At 40.5% G+C, this 23,232-nt stretch overlaps 1 protein-coding gene across 2 annotated transcripts in view; it reads left to right on the top strand.

Moving 5' to 3' along the window:
- The window catches only part of nwd2 (NACHT and WD repeat domain containing 2), a 65,894-nt gene that overhangs the window by 20,911 nt on the left and 21,751 nt on the right, over window positions 1-23,232 (top strand). For both annotated transcript variants that reach the window (XM_084712743.1, XM_084712744.1), the window contains exon 4: window positions 11,435-11,551. In XM_084712743.1, coding sequence (XP_084568869.1) covers window positions 11,435-11,551 — 117 coding nt within the window. The remainder of the gene's footprint in view (window positions 1-11,434; window positions 11,552-23,232) is intronic.

Genomic DNA, 23,232 nt, shown 5'->3' with positions numbered 1-23,232 from the left:
TGTACGATATCTCATAGCCTGATTCTGCTTCGAGTTGCATTATTTATTTTTGCTTTGATTTGTAATTTATGTGTGATCCCGCCTCCCGTTTCACACACGTACGCTCCGTCTCCGCTGGCACACACTGACACACATATGCCAAAGCTGATGAAACCCAATTCTCTCCGGTCCCTCATCACTTGACTCAGTTTCCATCCAGAACGCTCCCTTAAGAGGATGGAGAGGGATCGCGGGAGACGGAGAGAGGGATAGAGGGAGGAAGAGGGCGCGGAAATCCAGCCCAGGGGCCGAGGCCTGCGTCCTCATTCAGTCAGCGGCGAAGAGGGGGGTTTGCGGGGGATCAGTCTCTGTGATCCCTTTTTAACATTTCTATCCCCCGTGTTTCCTGATCTTCCTCCTTTTTTCCCTCACTCGTCTGTGTGCTCACTTTTTTTTTTTTATAAACGACACAAAACAGGCGCACGAGAAGATGCAGCGAGGAGACGGAGGAGTGATGTCAAAGATACGCATGAGAATCAGGGTCAGACGAGGCTTTAGCTGCACTAGATCACTGCTGGTGTGTGTGAGGTTTGGCTCGCTCTAACATGTCTGCAGCCAGTCGAAACTAAAAATCCAGTCTCCAACCATATGGTGTTATTGATAAGACATTGATCAATGGATTTCATGCTTGTGGTTGTGGTTGGCATCTCAAATTTATGATTTATTTGTTGGGCTGTCTAGTGATGTGTTGGCCTCAGTCTGAATTATAATCAGTTGGGTGGGTCCTGTCATATTGACTTGGGTCTGCTACCTGAAAGGATAGTGAGACACATGCTGCATTATAATCATGTGTATGAACTTTTGCAGGGTGGAATGACATGTATTAATAACCAGAGCGATATATAGGTCAGCTGATACGATCGGCCCAATACTGGCCCAGCTTTATCAGTATATATCACTAATGACATAGGCGTAAGGAATATTAATTCACCTGAATATCGCAATAATATATTTGTGTAAAACAGTATTACGGCACTATTTGTGTAAAAACTATGTAAAAAAAAACAGCTCCACTGTGCTGTAGTACTCAACGTTATATTGACACTAAAGCTGGGAACAACACACACCCGCGCGCACACACACACACACTCAGGAGCTCTGCTTCAGTCTTGGGAAGCGGCAGCTTTCATTCACCGACAAACTCAAACCCACACTGTGCATTTACAGGGCCGTCACTGCTCATTTACCGCCAGACTGACAACTTCACCGCTCAGCTTTTCCTCCGCTCGGCGTGCATTCACGTCACTCTCTGCCTCTGTTGCTCGCTCCGTCTCATCCTCGCTAAAGTTACGCGCTCTCGATAAGATGCTACTCTGACCAGTCAGTAGTCCGCAGTATTTGCTGGCTTACCTTTATCATCAAGACTGAATTCAAAATAAGAAAGCATTTTTTCTCCTTTTTGAGACTGACCCTTGGTGGCATGTGCTGCTCACTACAATACATCTCCTAATCATTTTAATAGAAAGGTGATGATGGCATTAAAAAGTCATTTTATTATTACCCTGCTATACCTGAATACCTTTATACAACCTAAGCCTAATTTATTTATGCATTTATTTAGTTGTTTTAGTTTTATATCCAGCATTTAATCTATATTTGAGCTTTTTTTCTTGTGCGCATCGCCGTCACTTACAGTATATTAAACTCTACTGAACTTTTCTCATTCACGCGTAGGTAATGGGAATTGCTTTCTTTCAATTAATAATTTTCAAATGTCCAGTTGAAAAGACATCTAAATATCTCTTAAAACTGGCCTAAATTTTACTTAAAAGTTAAAGTTTGTCAGTGTGGGTTTACAAGTGAGATGGCACCAGCTTTACTTCTACCTACACCCTGGATTAGTCTATAGACTCGCTCCCCATGCTAGTTTTTATTGCAGACTGTCAGTTTCTCGTCCAGTTCTTCTCTGAGATCCCGGTTCCCATTATCTTAACCAATCTCGCATTTCTTCAGACTCATAAATCATCTCGTTACAATACAATCACTTCCTCCCACAGGCAGGAGATAAACTGAAGCTCGGGGTTACTGGAAGCAGCTCTGTTAATAATGTGGTGGGACCTCTCTGTGGTTGCCAAACTCACTGGCCGTCACACACGCTCAGACAGTGCAATTATTATAAAAGTTTCCTGGCCACGGCTGTGAGGTTCGGTTCAACGGCTGTCACTCAGACGTCTTTTACGACTCACGACACCAGCAGCAAGATGGGAGACGAGATGATGGGTGAGACGACATTTCACGATAATTAAAAAATAGCCTATTCATGTTAGTCTATTGAGCTTGCACTTTTAAAGGAGAGGGAACATGGCTGTCAGTCTGGCTTTGTCAATAAAGGACGCAGAATAGAACATGAATAGATATTAAATTATGTCAGCCACTTAAAAATCTAAAGGGTAATAATTAATTTTAAAGCTTTTATAGGAAGTGTCTGGATGAAAATGTAGAATTTTTGTGTTTACCTGTGAATACCTGTTCTGAAAATGAAATTCTTTTTCAGTCTTGCTTGATATATGACTTCAGTTTCAGTCCGTGGTCTCTGTTGTCGTGTTTTTCACTTCATAATGCACCACACATTTTCAGTGGGAGACAGGTCTGGACCGCAGGCAGGTCAGTCCAGCACCTGAACTCTTGTACTATAAAGCCACAGTGTTGGAACACGTGCAGAAAGTGTCTTGGCATCATCATCTATAAAAAAAACCACGTTGTCTGGATGGGATTATATGTTTTTCCAACACTCGTATGTACCTTTCAGCAGTAATGATGCTTTCGCAGATGTGCAAGTTACCCATGATGCCATGGGCACCAGTACAACCCCCAATAATGATACTATTACTGGTTATTGATTACCCTGTTATGTTCCAAGCAGCTGTTTTTTGACAACTTTCCCAGTCTTTTGTTGCCCCGTCTCAATTTTTTCAAAATGTGTTGCAGGCATCAAATTCAGAGTGTGTATTTACAAAAAAGCAATATATTTTTTTATCAGTTTTATCAAATTAAATATGTTGTATTAGCACTGTATACAGGTTGAAAAGGATGCAAATCACTACATTCTGTTTTATTTTAGGTTTTATAAAGCATTCTAACTATTTTGGAATCGAGGTTGTACCAAAAACACAAATTAATAAGCTGAGGGAAAATGGCAAAACAAAAAAAAAAAAAGTGTTGAAGAGGAGATGTTTCATCTATTTCTCTATTGTTTGATGGGGAATCTCAAGTCTAACAATAGATTTTTGCTGTGATATTAGACTGAGAAACTGAAGCATGAAGTATTCATCGCTCTTGCATCTGTTTACCTGGCTGCCACATTTCTCGTTCTGTCCCTCTCAGTCTGTTTCTTTCACTCCTTGGCGGCAGGCCACTGTCACTGTCCTGCTCCGACGCTGTTGTTTTCTCTATTCAGCCCCTGCAGAAACATATCAACACGCCAACTGCCTCCACAGGAACGATGCTGACAATCAGCAAAGATAATGAAAAATCAAATATGTCTTAAGGTTTCAGTTACACTGTAACCCATGGGAGAAGTATTCATTCCATAAAGAGAATGTCTTATTACTGTCACCGTGATGGCTAGATTTTCACCGCTGTCAGTTTATCTGTTGCCAGTAGGATATCTCAGAAAACATCAGCATATTTCTGTGACGTTTGATTGATAGATAGACCTGGAAAAAAAACATGAATAGGTGTTTTGATCCATAAGTATAAAAACAAAATATAGACAGTTCACCCGAAAATCAAAAATTCATGTTTTTTCCTCTAGCCTGTAGAGCTATTTATCCATCTAGATTCTTTTGCAGAGTTTTTGAGATATCTGCCAGAGAGATGTCTGCCTTGTCTCACATATAATGGAATTAGATGGCACTCGGCTTGTGCAAAAAAATAAATAAATCTGAAAAACTCAACAGTAATGTCTCTGTCCAGAAATCATAACCTGGTTACTCAACATAATCCACCGACCTCGCTGAGAACAGTTTCATGAAAGAACTATTTTCTTCCTACCAAACTAGAGATGGGACTGATGGCTTGTATTGCTCATAAAAATGTATTTTTGATTTGGAGTCATTTAAATGTTGAGATGTTCAATAAATTACAATTGACCCGAAGGAAAAAAAAAATAGGCGAAACAAACACATTTTCAGCATAATTTTAAAATGCAGAAAAGTTCACAGTCTTTTTAAGTAGCATCTACTGACACCTACGCTTTTCCTCCCACACTTGAAGCCCTTGAACAGGCTCAGCTCACTTCAGCCTTCTTTTACCCGCTGGCCAGACAGACTAAGAGACACTTCCTTGCACTGCTGGTCTGCAGTTAACTCCCTGACTGAAAAAAGACTGATGGTACCCAAAATGAGATACCGCAAGCAACGTTTTCTCTGATCACAGCTAACTTGTAAAGGATGTGCTGTCAGGTTTGCGCAAGGTTAAAATCCCCCCCCAAAAAAAATCCTAAGGAGGATTGAATTTCTAAAACCCTTTCACTGACTTGGAAATGCATTCATTTCATTTTGAAAAGTATATGTGCTGTAGAGGAGGCTGTGATGACACTTGGACTCCACTCATAATATACCCTGGTTCCCATTCATTTTAAAAGAATCTTTTCTCAAGTCTGGCAGGTATTTTGACTGTACAATCAAATTGTAATGATTGAGTGTCCCATAGGCAACATAGCACCAATTTAATTTGAACACTTCTCTTGAATTTTCTGTACTTTATTATGGTCGAGGTCTGTTCTCTGACATTTCGTGAGAAAAAGAAACAGAATTATTCCCAATCACTGCAGCGCAAGAATGAATCTGTGCTTTGTTTACTGCTCCACAATTGGTCAACACGGCTGTGATCAGTTTTTCCTTGTGGATTTACTTATTGGTTCAAGGATTTTTCAAGTTGCATCTGCTGCCATTTAGCTCTCAAGCACCTCCATCTGGCGCGGATGCCATTTAAACAAACAAACCTCGACTCATTATTTTGAATGTTGGTCTCAAAGCTGCCTCTAAAACAGAACTTCAACTACTTTTGTCTAAGGTGCAGAATGTTTTGAAGCAGACACTGTGAGGTCAGGAATTTTAAATAAAATAAATTACTTTATTTTCATGAAGCAATATTAATATGAAGATCCATAGCGATAGACTAAAAAATGCTCTCAAAGCTCTGCCAAGGAGGCAGTTCACTGAGGAGTGAGGCTCAAATCTGAAATCGCATTAGGGTGGATGGATCAAACAAATACAGGACTTGTTTGAATCCTGTGTAAAACCAAAAGTCAGCATTGAACGATTTCAAGTTTTTAAGTTAAGCAATCGGTTTATTCTGTTGAAAGCTGCAACAGTAGGAAATGTTTGGTTTTCATTAGTAGTAAATTACTACTGCAGTTTTTTCTGTTATTTTCACCACATGCAGCCAGTTTGTAATACTGCAAATATATAAATATTGCTTCAGGTGGGAAGCTTTGGTGGGCCGGATGTGGCCCGCAGGCTGCCAGTTGACAATCCCTTCTCTTAAAAAAAACAAAAACCAAACAAACAAAAAAACACCACTCAAACTTGCTTCTGCTATGGCAAAAACAATCTCCCTGAGGCCCTGCTCTCTCCCCCGACGATGCCTCATTATGGTCATCCCAAGTCACGTGATCTTATTACCTCATGTCTCCGACTGGCTCTTAACCTTAACTTGCTTCGGTTGAGCTGCAGCGTCTGAAACGCCGCGCTGTAATTACCCCAGTGTGTCAGAGCTTGACAGATTTTCTCCAAGGCATGCATGTGAAATTTCCTCTCAGCGCTTGTTATTGACAACCTGAATCAACTCTATTAGATTCATGAAGATAGAGTTGACCTCTTATCGCAGCAGGCGGACCACTGAAATGAGTATACATAGCATTAAGAGATCTAACATTAAAGTCCAAATCCCTGCTTAACCCATCTTCGTGTGAACTGATTCTTTGTACTATATATCATTGCAAAAATTTCGTATTTGGCCACAGATTTGCTGCTAAAACCTGCACTTTCCTCGAGCACTGAGAAAGCTGCATTCATCAAACATTCTTAGAGATTTACTACATGTTCTTGATAAAATTGCCTGCAGTAGAGAGCTTAAGATATATTTATGTTGGCGCGGTATCTATTTTTACTTTTGTTTTTTTGCCTGAGAGTCTTTCTGTTGGTGGGGTTTTTCCGCCTTTTTTCCCCGCCTGATTTCATGCCCTTTCTTCCTGGGCATCTTGGGCATAATCCCAAAGTCTAATAGTCTAACATTCAATAAATGAAAAAAAAAGCCTCCTCCTGCACTTGACCCGCCACGGGCAAATGCATTCCAAGGGCATTAGAAAGCTGCTTAACAGAAGCTGCTTCGGCTCTTACGTAAGAAACAGCACCCCCACTGCCGTAGTTTTGGGGAAGAGAGAGAAAGAGCGGGGGGGAAAGCAATCAGAGTGAGGAGCACCAAAGACGAAGGAGAAGTTGGCATGAAAGTAAAAGAGAGAAGGAGACTGTGAAACAACAACCCTCCTTAACTAATCCCGCTTCCACTCACTCTCCCTCTTAACTTCATTTGTGTCCTTGGTGATTTTGGAAAAACAGTCAAACTCTGTATTTTTGTCCTTCTCACCCATCCCTGCATACTCCAGTGCAGAGATGGGAAGCATAAATTTGCAAATATTACAAAATAGTACAAATAACACTTAGTTACTGTCGGCTACTTCAGCAGAGTTTTCAGGTATCGGTACTCTAATTGAAGGTTAATTATTCTGTCAACTTTTTACTTTTACTCCCTACATTTTAACACAAATACCTGTACTTTCTACTTCTTACATTTTCAACAGGTTTGTTACCTGAGTTTTAATGCATTTGAGGGGAAATATCGATTAATTTTTTTATTTTGCATCACTCTGCACCTCTTTCCCGATATCAATAATGATTTCATCCTAAATGGATGAGACATAAACACACAGAAAAGATGATTCCTTTGTGTATTCATGAGTGCATATCACAAACGACAGACGTTAACAAGGTGTAAATGACATAAAAGACATAACAATACAAAAACTACATAAAGGACATAATGATACAAAAACCATGTAAAAGTCAGCCATATTAAAATGCCGTAAAAAAAAGACGTAACAAGACAAAAACAAAGAGAAAAACGTAACAGGACAAATTACGTAAAAGACATAGCAATACGTAAACAACGTAAAAAAACACAAGACAAAAATGACTAAATGATGTTACCTTGTTTTTTTTTTTACATAATATGTACTTCAACTTGAGTGAAGAATGCGTGTACTTCTGCCACCTCTGCTCCAGTGAAGCTCAGCAAGTGATGGGGGTAAATTTAATCAGTGTACCCCCCCACCCCCACCCACACACACGAACAGAGATGACTAATATCTTCATTTAGCTTTTAATTACCATGCATCCTCCCAATCACCTGCTGAGACCCAGTACAAGCCTCATCGTAATCTGGGGGCCGCTCATCTCACTTCATCCCCCCTCCCTCCGGTCCTTGTCAGCAGCAGAGCCGATTGCAGTCTCCCACACATGTGCGTTGGAAGTTGGAAGTAGATTAGCGACACTGATACACAGTGACTGATGTGCTCAGCAATGAGTTTTCCACAACAGGCCAACGTGACGGATCATGCGTGTGTGTGTGTGTGTGTGTGTGGGAGGCTTTTTTTTCCAAAGTAAAAGCCTTTAGTGTTTCAGAATAATGTAAAGAGGCTCGTGACTGTACTGTACCTAATCAGCTGTAGTTCTGTTATCCCACATACACTGTTGTGTCATTTACCTCTCTGTTGGCAGTACAAGTCCATGTACAGGAAGTAAATCTATTAGTTATTTTAGACATTTATTAAGTAAAATGTTTCACAAGGAGGCTGCTTTTCTATGTGGAGCTAAAACAATAGTGGACTGATTTGATGAGTTGATAGAAAATTACTCCTCAGCAATTATTTTGATAGTCACTCAATCGTTGAAGTCATTTTTTAAACAAATTGCCAATCACTCCTCAGAGCCAGCTTTTCAACTGTGATGATTCATGTTTTTCTTTGTCTTATGTGATGGAAAACTGAATGTCTTCGAGTTTTGGGCTGCTGGTTGGACAAAACATAGTAGTTTGAAGATGTCAGTCCAAGACAAAAATTAACGGAAATAACTGTCAGTTGCAGCTCTGCTATTATAAATTGAACATCTTTGGGCTTTGGACATTTGAGATGAGTATTGGGGCCGGGGATAAGAGAAAAACATACAAAGAGGAAGATTTTTTTTTTCTCTGCATTTCAAGAATAAAGTTGAAATGGTATTTCAACTTTATTCTAAACACTTCAACTCTTTTTTGCCCTTAATATGGTCCTAATACTCTGTTCTTCTCCTTATTCTTTCTTGTGACTGGCACTAATACGGAAAGTTTGGCTTCATCCTCAACATTTTGACTTAATCCTTTAAATTTAAAAAAAAAAGACAAACATCGTCCTCTTTATTTTTTTGACATAATATGGCCCTAACACTCCTAATCTACTGAGAATGGCCATCAAAACTTTTTTGGAGCATGTAAATGATTAACCAAAAAATAAAAATTTTAAGAGCCTCAGGCTTAGAGAGTCGCAAGACAAATATGAATGGATGTGATACTGAAAGAAAGAAACAGATGGAGGATCTTTTTTTTCCTGCTGCACTCTTTTTATCTAGCCTTTGTTTGTTTTGTGTGAGCTATCTTTAACTGAAGTAATAATCACTTCAACTTGACATCAGTCTGCAATTGTCAGAGACAATGACATTTTTATGAACCTTCATCATTTTTTAGTGAAAATGGCTTTGTTTATGGAAAGGAAAACACAAAATTCTGTTGCCAGGTTAGAATTAAAGATGCAATAAAATGAATACAATGAAGTAAGACTCTCAGGCAAGAAGTTAATCAAAATATCCTGTGCTGCTTTTATGTTTCTGTTCACTCCATCCCCCCTGATATCTACAACTTTGTGGTCAGGCTTTGCAAGGCACAAGGTTTTCTGGGCACTGGAAAGACTGATAATGAAAATATTTGTCATTTGCATCCCCAGGCTGTGGGAGAAATATGCACCTCACTGTCTCCTTCCACAGAAACACAGCTGCTCACAGGTGCACAACAACAATCAGGCAGATGAGCCGAGGTGTATCTCCAGCCCTCCTGCTGCTCCCACCAGCAACAGGGGGAGGAAAATATCTCCCAGACTGTCAAAGTGAAGTCCCACACTCTCGGTATCAGTGCTGAGCGGTTGTACAGGGCTGCCAGTCACTGCTGTTCTCTGCCACACTGCGGATGTGTCAGTCATTGTGCCAGGCTAAACTCATTTGAGCTAGCTAGTCTGCTGAGCAGCAGAGCATGAAGGAAGACAGCAGCAGCCCTCGCTGCTGAATCACTTTGGCTTCACCTCATCCCCCCTCGCATTGCCTTCCACTTTTTACTCCTCACACATGGCTATCTGGGAGGCAGAGCAGCAGAATTGATAGCCACAAGAGAAGAAGAATAAGATGATAAGAGAAGAAGAAAGCAATCATGCACATTATGTATTTTGGGGACTGAAATCTGTGCATCCGGGCCACTAAGGCCAGGAGTAATGCATCTTACTGTAAACCACATTTTAGTTCCCAACCAGCAGTGGAAATACTATGAGAGACGCAGGAAGCTGCTGGTAGGAGGGCCTGTTGTCCCTCCTGACAAGACCAAGCCAGCAGCAGTGTGTTGTGGGCCGTAGACACGTTTACAGGCGTTTCTCATCCTTCTCCCCTCCAGTGGGAGAGTCCCCCTGTGGCGTGTTTACAGTCTGAATTGTCTGAAACTGCCAAAACTTGTGACGAATGTGTTGAGGGAGACCCCCTCTGTGGCGCGTGTGCATGTGTGTGTGTTCAGTCTCTCCTCCCCTGCTGGTCTCCAATGCTCAGAGCAGTATTTTCAGTGACAGAGCAGGTGTGTGTGTGTGTGTGTGTGTGTGTGTGTGTGTGTGTGGAAAACAGTCATGGCGTTAGTTCAACTGAGATTTTAGAGCGAAAGCCGCCGGAGCTGCTTTGCTTTTGTTTAATTATACTTAACCCCAAACTTGGCAGTGGTTCTCCTCAAATTCCCTTGAACGCAGCGCTTCTCTGCTGAAATGTTTTTGTTCTTTTTTTCTCCACTGACTTCATTACATTTCAATGTGTGCATGGAAATTGACCACCATGTATCTGGTTGTGGTAAAAACACCAATACGATTGCTAGTTTTGCAGTTGATGTAAAAACAAGCTGTTTTATAGGAGAACAAATTGTATCGTAAAGGGTAACATATGTATTTGTTGATCTGGACAAGGTTTTCCTGTCCTTTGTCAAACATTTATGCAATAGAAAAGCATAAACAGCACAACCTTCTTCAACTCAACAAGAAAAAAGAACAATTAAATGTACATTTTCCCTTTAAAAAAAACTAGGTTTTCTCTTGTTTTACCGAGACTCTAACTTGCAGCAGCAGTTGTTTTATTGCTCCCTCCAAACTAACCAGACCATCTTTGCAAAAGTGTCATTTTAGCATTGCCATCATCATCTTCATTCAAAACCAAACAAACAAAATAAAACTCACCAAAACATCTTGGTTCATCTTTCCACTGTTCCAACAATCACCAGCTCTGGTTTGGTTGAAATAAACCCTTAATTCACCACGTTACAGGTGAAAATATTCTGGGATATCAGAAGGGAAGCAAGCAGGAGATCGACCGTAAGAGCAGCAGTGGGGAGAAATGGTGTGTGCAACCGGATTATTTTCACATCTAATGCTGTGAATTAAGGGTTTATTTCAACCAAACCAGAGCTGGTGATGATTATATTAAAAATGACTGTTATTTAACCATTTTTAGGGAGGAGACAAGAGAGACACTAAACTAAAGATTCAGTCAGAAGCTACAGACGTCCTTAATATTGGTATAAAAATGGTATTAGAAGAACACTGGCAGTGACAAAAAGAAGCACCTTTACTGGACGTACTTTGACAGGGTGCAGTTGCCCATGAGGATTAGTTCTGCTTCTGATGGCTGCAGCACTCTTCCTCAGTACTGGACCAGTTTCAAAAAATTGTGTCCCCCTTAGTCTCTTAGACACAAAAACATGGGGTAACAGGGTTCAGGTTGACAAATACAGGAGTTACCATTTAAAGTGCTCTCTTGCAGTAGCAAAGCCACTCAGAAAAATAAGTGCATAACCCTGTTTTTTAAAGGAAAATCTATCATTGACTTGTTCTTTTTGAGGAAAGTGGTTTTTCTATTTATATATTTCTTTAACAGCACATTTCATAAAGGACAAGCAAATCTTTAGTATTTCGAGGTGTAGGAGGAGCTGAATATATTTAATGTGTCTGTTTGCTCTTATCACGGCACAGTAAGGTAACTGTCAGCTCATGTTTGTGTGTTTCCAGGTGGTGGACCTGTACTGGGGCGTGGACCCAGAGGAGTGGGACAGTCCAGATCTGCAGCGACTCAGAATGAAGCTCCTGGAGGAATGTCTAAAGACCTCAGCAGGACCATGTTTTGTTGTAAGTGTTACGCACCACGCAGGTTAGAAATGCAATGGGTTTTATGAGTCTGCATGGATGCTGTCGCTGTGTCCACTCTTTACATCGTAAGAAGAAAATCTGTTACATCAGTGTCTGCTTCAGTTTTTCCCACCATCCCTCTCTATCTCATTACATGGCTCTGATATGGCATTAAGACTGGATTGTTCCCAGGCTATTCGCTTTTGAAGATCTAATAGCAGTGTGAAACTACCTAATAAGAGTGAAATCTCATTTTTCTTGCAGACCAGTCTTTTTTAAAGTCTTGGCATGGTCCCATTTGTGAAGTGACACTAAAACGGCAAGAGTTACGGTCGCGTTTGAAGTCCTTTCATTGCAGCTGGTGTATGCAGAATGTGTGTGTATGCAGAACGTGTGTGTCCAACCAGTGTGTGTCTATTCTGTTTGACAGTAGATAAATGTATGATATGTCATACATTTTTCTCTTTTTTGTAACATGCAGTTTTTTAATAATAGTTGTTTGGTTTGAGATGATGCAAACATATTTGCATCCATGTTACCTGATAAGTTGATGATATTTCTGCTGCATACACTCTAAGAAATACAACTGCTAAGTAGAACCATAAAGGTTTCTTTGGTCTGTTCAGTTCCAGATCCTTGGAACCTGCACTTCCAGCAGTTTTGAGTAGAACCATTGTAATCAAGGATGTCATCAACAGAGGGAGCCGCGCAACAACCTTTGACACGCCCACCTTGGTTCCCAAGGAAAACCTGCTTTTCTTTGGTTCCACCTGGGAACCAACTTTTCAAGTTCCAAACCAGTTCATTTTTGATGGAAATGCCAAGAATAGTTCAAAATTTGGTGCTTGAATTGGAATTGTGTTGGTTCCCTGTTGGTGGAGGGTCCAAGAGGTTCTACAGAGAACCCTTCTGTGGTGTACTGGTTCAACCCAGAACTATTTAGGCTTTTCCACCAACATTGAACTGGTCCCCTGCCAGTTCCCTCAGCTAAAAATATTAGTTTTTCTTTCACAACCAAAGTAGGTGTGTCATATTCTAAGGGTGATAACAAGAACCCACTCAGGTGGTGCTGAAAACCCTTTTTAATTCCAAGGGTTTTATCTAGAACCCACCCAGGGACCTCTGCCAAGAACCTTTTTATGAATCAATTTTTTCACAAAGGTTTCTTTGGATGAAAATGGTTCTTACTGGAACCCTCAGTCTTACAAAGGTCCCTTGACAAACCCTCTTTCCAAAGGAGAGTTCTTCAGAAGCAATCGCTTCTGTGCAGAACCTCAGCCCTCCAGGAAGAACCCTTTTGGAACCCTTATTTCTAAGAGTGTAGAAACATGAAACAATTTCACAAACATGACAGCAGATGCCAAGCCATCTTTGCTCGAGTGCAAACGAGAAGAAAGTAAGTCAGAAAGTATCTTGGGCAAATACAGAAAATCCGTGAAAAAGTAAAATTACACAAGTACGAATGAGTTGTGTGAAGTCCTCTGCAAGGAGAGAGAAAGGAGAGTGGCGTGACACGTAATTACGGCTGAAATTTCCGTGATCTTTTTTAGATAATTTTAGGCGACATAAAAAAAAAAAGTCAGGCACAAGGACAGAAAAGGATGAAGACAGGAGTGAAGAGAGGAAGAGAAATTGATGGTGAATTATTCAAATGGAACAGATCCGTTTCTAGAGGTTGAAATTGAGGTGAGAGATCACAGGGAGAGGTAATGCATTATGGGTAGGACAGGAGCCCTGGTCTCCAGGGAGCATAATCTCCCTCCACAGACTCGGGTTTTTGTATTTTTCCTCCTCTCCTCCCACCCCTGCATGTGCTGCTTCCTCCTGCCTCTCTCATTCACAAGTTGTTGTTCGCTTTTCTCTCACACACAAACAAAACACTTTTTTACTTCAAACCATCTGCAGCTTAATGATTCATTCTAGTTTATTTCCACTGGTGTGATGCTACTTATATCAGGCTGGTATCACTTGTTCCAGGAACATTTCTTCTAACAGGTACAACTGCCACAGAAACATGAGAAATTACAGTATCTCTAGGGTTGTGTATAAAAACCTGTACCTACTGGAGGAAATCGCAGCGCAAATGTCGGTGCTGCATGCAAGCTAAACAGTCTGAAATCTGGCCGACTTTTATTCAAAAGGATTCCGACAGCAGGCGGGACGTGCAACAGATTTTTAAAAAAAAACGTATGTAAAAGAGTGAATCATCCGGTGACGCGCAGGATGCACCTGAGAGCAGAGAGATGCAACGTGCTCGAGTGCTCGTGTGACCCCCGTGACCCCCGTGACAAGTACGTCAGCCAGCAGCGTCGGCGTCCCTGACCCTGCAGGTGGGGAGCATAGATATAAAACAGTAGATGTGATGCGTCATAATGACTTGACTTTTATATCTATGATGACGAGACCACTGATGATGATTACAGCAGCCTTTCTTCAGGTTAGTATGATCATACCTCTGTAGAAAAATTGCTGAAGTTTGAGGCTCAAGTTTGTAGAATACCAACTCAAAATTTATTTGTCTCTTAGTTTTAATTTATTGAAGTTCGTTGTTTTTTTATTAAGTGAATTTATGAAGCAAATTTAAGTGTTTTATATTTATTTATATTTATATAAAGTAAACTTTATTAAACAGTTAATAGATTGTTCAATTTAATGTTGAAATTTGCTTTAGCAATGAAAAAAAAGCCGTTTTTTAATGTTGTCAACCATAATTTCATGAATCCTTTCTTTTTTAAGTGTCTGTTCAGGCTCTGTTTAGGCACCAGTACCGTTATTGTTTTAGCAATAATAAATACCCAACTCAAAGTATCTCCCTGCAACTCAGACAACAACTCCGAAGCTCATTTGTCTGGCTGCTTTAATTTGATAATAATAATAATGACAATAATAATAATAATAATAATAATAATAATAATAATAATAATAATAATAATAATAGTACTGCCTGCAAGCTTACATCAGCCTCAGTGCAGTAGAGTTTGGAGAGTGACAAAAGAAAACTCACCCTTCACTAACTATGACACCGCCAGTTATTATATGCATTATTGGAACAATAGTATTGAGCCATCTACATGATAATTCCATCCGGTAATGAAGCGCGTGAGGTGCAGCTGAAAGCTCCAGAAAATCTAGTAAAGCAAAACTGATTGAATCTTCCTTTGTTAAACATTCATACTTTTCCCATTATATAAACCAACAGCAAGAAAACAGTAACAGACATGCCAAATAACAACCGAAGAAAATTCACCACAAGAAAATCATTCACAACAAATACCCATAAAAATTCTACACATCTGTAGCATCTAACAAAACTTAACCTGGTATCATTGGCAAAAACAACTGATAGTGCCAAGCACACAAACACACTTTTCACTTGAAAACATCAGCAGCTCAATGATTCATTCTAGTTTACTTCCAGTGAAGCGATACTCCTTGGATCACTTTGTTATAGGAACATTCAGTTAAAACAAACAGAAACATGAGAAATCTCCCTGCACAACTCTGCCATGGGTTTAAAAAAGTTAATTTGTTTGGCTGCTGCATAGTTTTAAGTTTTACAGTAACAATAATAATGCTCAGTACAACATATATAGACTATGTAGACCATGACGCCAGCTGTTATGAGCATTATTAGAATATTAGTATTGTGCCATCTCCAAAACAACTCAATCTGCTGATGAAGGACATGAAATGCGGTCGAAAGGCCCTGAAAAAGCCAAATAAGTTCATTCACAGTAAATACCAATGAAAATTCTACACACACGTAGATGTAAGCAGCGGTGTTGTTGGCAACAACTTTCGATATCACCAAAGCGCACAACACACACAGCAGAGCAAAGCCAAGATGAACTCAGCACAAGCAGGGAATGTGGGAACTTACCTTGGTGAAGTAAGGCAGTGACATCACAGAGAGGAAAATCCCACGTCCCCTCCGGCTTGAAATGGTGGATTTAACAAAGAGCCAACCGGCAGAGTCGGAGCACACCAGCAGCAGCATGGGTAATGTGACACGACCACAGTTCTTTTCTTCAGTAGCTGCTTTAAAGCTACATAATCAAAGAGGCTAGCTCCCTTATGAAATGCTGTATTAAGCTGCAGCAGCAAGTGTTGGCAAATCATCACCTTCTTCTCCTTCTTGTTGTTTTTTTTTTTTCATGCTGGTTGCCAAATGTGCATCACTGCCACCTTCTGCTCCAGAGTGTGGACCAGAGATTAAATTCCACTCATTAATCCAGTTTGTCTAATAATCTCAAAGAAAACATTTTTTTCTGCTCAGCCCACTCAGCAGGTTGGCAAGTGATCAGTGGTAGCACCTGGAAAAAGTAGGCGGGGCACTGACAGCTTGATTATTCCGCCCTCTGCCAAAGGTTGCGTTAGATATATGTTGCGGCAGCTAGAGTGTGTCATGTGAGTGGAGCAGCACACGATTTGTTCGCCTGAACAGCAGTAGTTTGCAGGTTAGAAAATAGGGCTCAAGTGATGCTGGATTTTTGGGGTGGATATCACTATTTCAGTAAAAAAAAGACATCACTTTAATTTCCTGTCCTCTGATGATGTCTATTCTTCTCCCAGCTTTTAACCGTGCTGAAGATTTTAGACATCAGGCCCGTTGATTGTATTTTATGGATGTTGTTTTGTGAGCGCACTCAGCTTATGAAGACCCATTTTTAACACTGTTCTTTTACTTTTGCTTAAGCAGTTTTATCTCGCTGTTTTATGTTGTCTTTTTTTAAGAATTATGTCGTTTTACTCGGACTGAAAATAAGTTACGATGGCTGTGTGTGGACTGCAAAACTGCCGACTCACACTTTAAAGGACGATATTCACTTACCTGAGGTCAGAGATCAGAAAAAAGGGATGAGCTGATTGACAGATTTGTCTCTGTAGTTTCTACTCAGAAAAAGCATATTTTGTATTTATGTAGTCATCCACTCACGCTGCAGGTATTATTAATAACTATAACTATATATAAATAAAAAACAGAAAGAAATAGAGCGAAATATGTGTATATATTATATCTGAATAGGACTAAATATATATAAAACACAGCCTATAAAGCTAACAAATAACAAACAATATAAAAGACTGATATAGCTGTGATAAGTTAATTTCTTCTCTCTGTCTACTCTTGTGTATGTCCACACTTTTTCTTTCCCAGTGTGCCTTAATATTGCAACAGTTTTTTGCAAATATTGCCTGAGTACTTTGGTTTGACCTCTGCACACAGTGTAGGAGTTCTGCTGATTATTATTTTTTTCCTTATGTTTCGAAAGTTTTCAACCGCGCCGTGAAATTTGATGTCACGGCCTCCGAATTCCGTTGAGACATTGTCAGCGACACTGGGAATGTACGATGTAAGCTCAGTCAGACTTAACTGCGCTTAAATGTCCAGATCCGAGTTGAAAAGCAGCTGATACGCTCTCCTCTTTTGTGCTGCCGGCCTGGCGTTTGGTGTGGTGTTGTACATGCCGTGCAGATTTCATTCATTCCCATCAGCCTCGCCGCCCTCTGTCTCTGCTGCAATTTCACCATCTTAACCCCGACTGACCCCGAGCAATACCACACAACACGCCGAGGGAAAGTAGGCACACAGAAACTCAGGTACGCACAACACACACACACACATGCAGGGTTTTGTTCTTTGCTGCTCTCAAACACACACCCACACAGGCACATACAAACAGAGCATCTTGACCCGAGGCATTTTCTCTGTCATGAGAGCGAGAATCAGTTGGGGTGAACTCTAACTCCAACTGTTTACACCCCTCCACACACACACACACACACATCTACAGTGCAGGTCCTCCCCATCTGGCTGGTTAAATCTTTAATGGCATATTCTAGTGGTCTGCTCGCTCTCTTTCTGGTGAATGAAGGGTTTAATGCAGACGAGCCCACAATAGCTCCACAGAATTAAGTCCCATTCAGACTTGTCAGAGCCAGCTGCTGCCATCCCTGCAGCCAGGCTCCCCGCCGCCGCCGCCGCCGCCGCCACACAGGCCCGGCCGGCCCCGTTTCCAGGACTGGGGAGCTCCAAGCAGCGACAGCGGGCCCTTTGATCAGGGACTTGGATCCTCGTTTATGACAGTTCTGGGTTGTCTGGGCCATCTCCGGAGTACCGTTGTTTATTTTTACAGGGTGGTAGACCTAGATATATATGTGAGGACGGGGGGAAACGTCAGCAGAATTTAGGGTCTTCTTGTTTCTGCAACAGCATACAGTAGGTCTCAAACTGTGCGTGTACACGTGTGTGTGGATGTGTGTGTCACTGTGCATAGTTTAGGCGAATCCCAGTCTACTTCTAGTTCTCAGTCTAGTCTATTTCTTTTCATTTCTCTCATTTTCTTTGGCGATTTCAAACTGTTGCTGACACACAACTAGGACTGCATGATTAATTTAATGATTATTCCTATTTTCGATTAATGTGCCAATTATTAAAATGAAATACTTGTTAGTAGGAAATGATTTTTTTAAATATGGAATCCCTTTCTTAACCATATTAAAGAGAAAATCCAACTGCCCCTTGTTCTATAACAAGGAAAAGACAGAATTAGCCATGGTTACTTAATTCAGTTCTAAACCATGTCAAATTTTTGTTTTCTTTCTTTTTCAATACATATCTGATAGCCACACATGACATGTTCCACAAATGCACAACACCACAAACACTTATGATTTACAGTGCATATCACAGTATATCCTTGGGATTTAGATCTCAGCATCATCACTGAGGTTCCCACCTCAAATGCTGCAACCCAAGTGTCACCCCAGCTAACACACACACACACACACACACACACACACACACACACACACACACACACACACAGTAACAGACACAGCCACATGGCAGTAAGAGGAGACTTCAAAGAGAGGCTGATCTGGGGGGTCTGCAGCCCACAACAACTGTCACAGAGCCCAGTTCAGGGATCAGAGGGGGAGCAGAAGAAAGGATGAAGACAGGAGGGAAATCTCTGAAAAGCAAAATTACATCTGCATTGATTATTGATGTAAGAGAAAGAAGAGGAGGTGGGGGATGTGTTTCTATTATTGCAGAAAAAAGGGAGAGATAAAGAGAGGAAGGGAGGAAGGGGGAGGACGGGAGTTCCAAGTGGGAATAAGAAAGCCTACAGAGGAAACACAGAAACAGGATTGGCATGCGTAGTGTAGGTGTGTTTCTTGCTGCCACACAGGATCTGTGCAACAAATGGAAACCTTTTAAAGGGACAGTTTGGATTATTTGAAGTGGGGTTGGGCAATATGATGATATGCGGTTGAAACGTGTCACTGTTTCCACCGTGGAACCATTATTCTAGCTTGATCTCGTGCCATTCTCAAATGGAGGAGAGTGAAATTGTAATATGTAAATTTGTTTTTAACTCAAGTGTTGTCTCATGTGGAGCCAAATAAAACATGAAAAATAATCAAATGCAAAGAATGTTACAGAATAGTTTACAGAACAATTACTGCATCATGATATATAGAATTACATATACCGTGATGGAAGATTTTGGCCGTAACGCCCACTGCTAGTTTGAAGTGGCGTTGTATGAGGTATACTGTTTGGCAGTTACACCCCTCCTCATGAACTTCCATGAATCATTTACTGCTCTGCTGTACTCCAGAATCAAAATAAGAGCACTGATATCTTATTTTGTAACTTTTAATAAGAAAGGCAGACTTAATCCCATTCAGTATCTCATCCTGATCAGTTGGGATAATGGATTCAAGGTAATATAGTGGTTCTTGAGTGAAATTATAACTATGAAACCAGCTCAGTTCTTCTCATTTCGTGGGCATGTGTGAGCATCAAGTTGTCTCAGTTTATAAGACAGAGAGTCGACTGTTATATAACCAGCTTTTTATTGGACGTGTCAGTCTTTCTTTATGAGTAAGAATCAATTGCTGAAAGTGTTTTTCAAAGGGCACGGCTCAACACAAGACAGGTGGCAGTGCAGGGTTGTTAAACACACACACACACACACACACTCAGACTACGCTACACTACACTACACCTGGGTGAGGGGGGCTTTTCTCTAACCTGTCGATGCAATAAAGCCGGTTTCCATGGTGATAGCAGGGGTTGGCATGGTGATGGTGTCATTGACCCAGAGATTAAGCATGACAATGAGCCATGTCTGTTTTTTTTTTTCTTCTTCTCCTTCTTCTTCTTCTTCTTTGCTCTCCTCTCTTCTTCTCCCCAACAGTCTCAAATTCCCTCATGTAAAAAAAAAACACTAAAACTTGATAAATGCCTCAAGGACGTGTATCAGCAAACAGTTCACAGCCACTCATCCAGTTTCCCTGCTTTTTTTTTTTTTTCCTCTTTCTACTTGCCTGACTGGCCTTGTGGCAGGTTTGCAGCATGTAAGAGGATAGTTGAGGATACTGTACCTCTCATTTTCTCTCCGCTTCTCTTCCATTCAGTTAACATGATGTAACTGCTAACGTGATAGCCCGGACTGGCCGGTTTATTTCTCTTCTTCAGTGGAATTTGATACACGTAACAGATGAAGAAAACCTGCAAGAGTGACTTATTTGATCCCTCCTGTATACTAATTCCAAATAGAAACTGTAGCCAACATGCACCCTAAAATAACAACTTGATATTCAAGTGTGCTGTTATTCTATATTAATCTTATCATCAATAAATCACAACCAGAATTGTGTTAGTCTGACTTCGCTTCAGTCCCCTTGTGTTCTTCTAAAGATGTAAATCTTTAAAAACACAAATATAGAGTATTTTTTTATACAAGGTGCATTCATTTCCTAACATCTGGGCACTGTAGTTCCTGAAAACACTACTCAAATGTGTGTATATAATTTTAGGGCTGTGCTGAATAGTTTCAAGCTTCATTCATAACCTTGAAATCCAAAGAATGCCACGTAGCTGTTTTTTTCCTCATTTTTTCATATCTTTTCATTCTGTTTAAATCCAGTATTTGTGCACAGTTCCAGATAAAGATTAGTATTACACTGTTTGTAAAATGAGTGTCCGGTGGTGGCAGCCACCTGCAGCATATTTTTATTCAACAAAATATTCGTGTAGCCTTTCAAAACCAAGATTTTCACTGTTTGCTGTCCTGCTTGGTGCTCACAAAGTGGCTTGCAGCAACAGGGCAGTAAAATCTAACAGACCCATACATTATATTTGATTTCAGTGTCATTGCATTGTTTCACGTTAGTACGAAACATTAAATTACATTGATTTCTTGAACTAAAAACAGTTTACTCTGTATACTGACAGTTCAGAGTGTACTGTACGTTATCAGTATGGAATTTACTCACAGCTGATTTAAACACAGAGCTCTGTGAGTGAGTGCACATGTCACTGAAAATTAAATATTTCTTTGATCAGATCATCTATTTCTTTTTAGAGCCATTTCTCCCCTCTGCAGTGCCAAAGCTTATGCAGCAAATATCAGAACAGTTGACTGTGTGTTACGTTGATTGATTGACCGTGTGAGTGATTGATTTGTTGATTCATACTGTAGCTGTGTACAATATCTTAGTTGCCTCTCCCAACTGCCTCATCAGATAAAGTGCACTTAGCCGGAGTATAAAAACCCCTTCCAAGGATGAAAAACCAGAGGAGGGAGGGAGACAGAGGGCTGCGGCTAGAACTGGAAATGCATTTGGCCCCTGTGTGCTTCACTATTGTCACTTTAGCCTCCTGTGCTGCTAAAGTGTAAGAAGAACTACTGCAACCCTTTTGTACCCTTTGAAAAGAAACACACATAGTAAACATGTACACACGCGTGGACGAGGGATGTGTGCAGTTAACTGGCTACATGATTACATGTCACCACCCTCTCGCTAGTCAGCACCAGAAACACAAGTCATTTAAACTATTTATAATATTTAATTCATGCACAATGCCAGTTAACTGTTGCCTCTAAGATGTTATGCAGCACCATCAGACAGCAGCAGCTAATCTAGAAAATGGAAATAATGTTCAATGTAGACTCTGACAGAATAAACTGGTATATAATCACTCGACTTGAGCAACATTTGACTACATTCAGCGCAGACACGGACGTTAACCTGCAGGCAGAGCAACTGCTGCTGCTAGCACTGCTAACATTAGCCACACTGTGTGCCAGGCCGACAGTTAACGTCAGCTCTGGGTCATTTACCCGCAGACACTGTGATCCTCTTCGGTCTGAAAAGTTGAAGTGAGTTGTTGTTTTGTAGGTTAATGTAAAATGTTTTTATTGCACAGCGTAGAGTGGCACGCATTTGAGTGGCATTTAAAGTACTATTTGGATTAGTATTTGTTTTTCTGACAACTCTTTATTTTTGCTACCAACATTTACACATTAAAAGGCAAATATCTATAATTTCTACTCCATACATTTTCAAAACAGTCTTTAGTTTTAATACATTTGTGGAAGATTATTGATTATATTGTCCCAATAAATCAAGATTAATTTCAACCTAAATAGATGTGCAATGGCTCATAGAAAAGATGATTCCTTGGTGCATCCATCAATCAATATCACACAGACACGTAACAAAATGCAAACAGTGTGAAAGACATAACAAAACAAAAATGATGTAAAATACGTAACATGACAGAAACAACATAGTAAGACGAAAACATGACAAAAAATGATAAAAATGGCATAAAAGACATAAGACAACAATGACTTAAAGGACGTAACAAGACAAAAATGATGAAAAGAACTTAACGATGAAAATGATGTACAAGACCTAACAAGAGGAAAACAACACAAAAGATGTAAGAAGACAAAAACAGCTTGAAATGTATAAGACAAAAATGACATAACCAGACAAAAACTATGAAAAACAACTTAACGATGAACAAGACATGACAAGACGAAAACAACTTTTGAGACATAACAGTAGAAAAACAACGTACCAAGACTAAAAAAAATGTAAAAGGCATAACGAGACAAAACCAGCGTAACAAGGTGTACCAAGACCAAAGTGACGTAAAAGACATAACAAGGCAAAAACATGGTAACGAGGCGACAGAGGGAGACTCAGCTGCAGAGCAAAGGTGAGGTTCAGTCAGCGTTGCACAGAAACATCTGGTAGAAACGTCCTTCAGAGGACGACTTTTTACTTTTATACTTTGAGTACATTTCAGAGCCTGTACATTTTTCACTTTTCGTTGAGTAAAGAAGTTTTATCAGCTCTTCCACTTTTACCAGAGTCTTCTTTTACACAAGTATCTGTCCTTGTACTAGAGTACGGGATGTGTATACTTATACCACCTCTGATGGACACATACTTGTCAGCTGCCATAATCCACTTTCGATGGCCTCATTCTCAGCCGATCTCTGGGTAAGACGGGGATGTTAAAACCACCCGGCAAATATTGGGACGTATCTCACAGTCTGACTTTGGTAAGTTGAGTGGGTGACAGAAGTGACAGTAGATTACACGCAAGGGTGGAGCGGTGTGAATGTGTGTGTGCGGTGATGTGTTCCCATTTGAACACCTGATTTTGTCGTTTTGATAGGAAACACCAGTTTTATCCTAATCTCTATCTCCACACACACACACACACACTCTCAGGCGATCACCCACTCCATTCATCCTGCTGTATCACTGTGAGGCGAGCTGACAGAGACTTTGTCAGCAACTTGGAGAGTGACTGCTCTCTCCTCCGCTCTCACACACTATATGTCTCTCTTTCCGCATTACTGTAGTTA

The sequence above is a fragment of the Lutjanus erythropterus genome, chromosome 23 (genome assembly GCF_056507025.1).
Source record: "Lutjanus erythropterus isolate fLutEry1 chromosome 23, fLutEry1.hap2, whole genome shotgun sequence".
Classification (NCBI taxonomy): domain Eukaryota; kingdom Metazoa; phylum Chordata; class Actinopteri; order Lutjaniformes; family Lutjanidae; genus Lutjanus; species Lutjanus erythropterus.
This window is presented reverse-complemented; position numbering and strand designations above follow the sequence as displayed.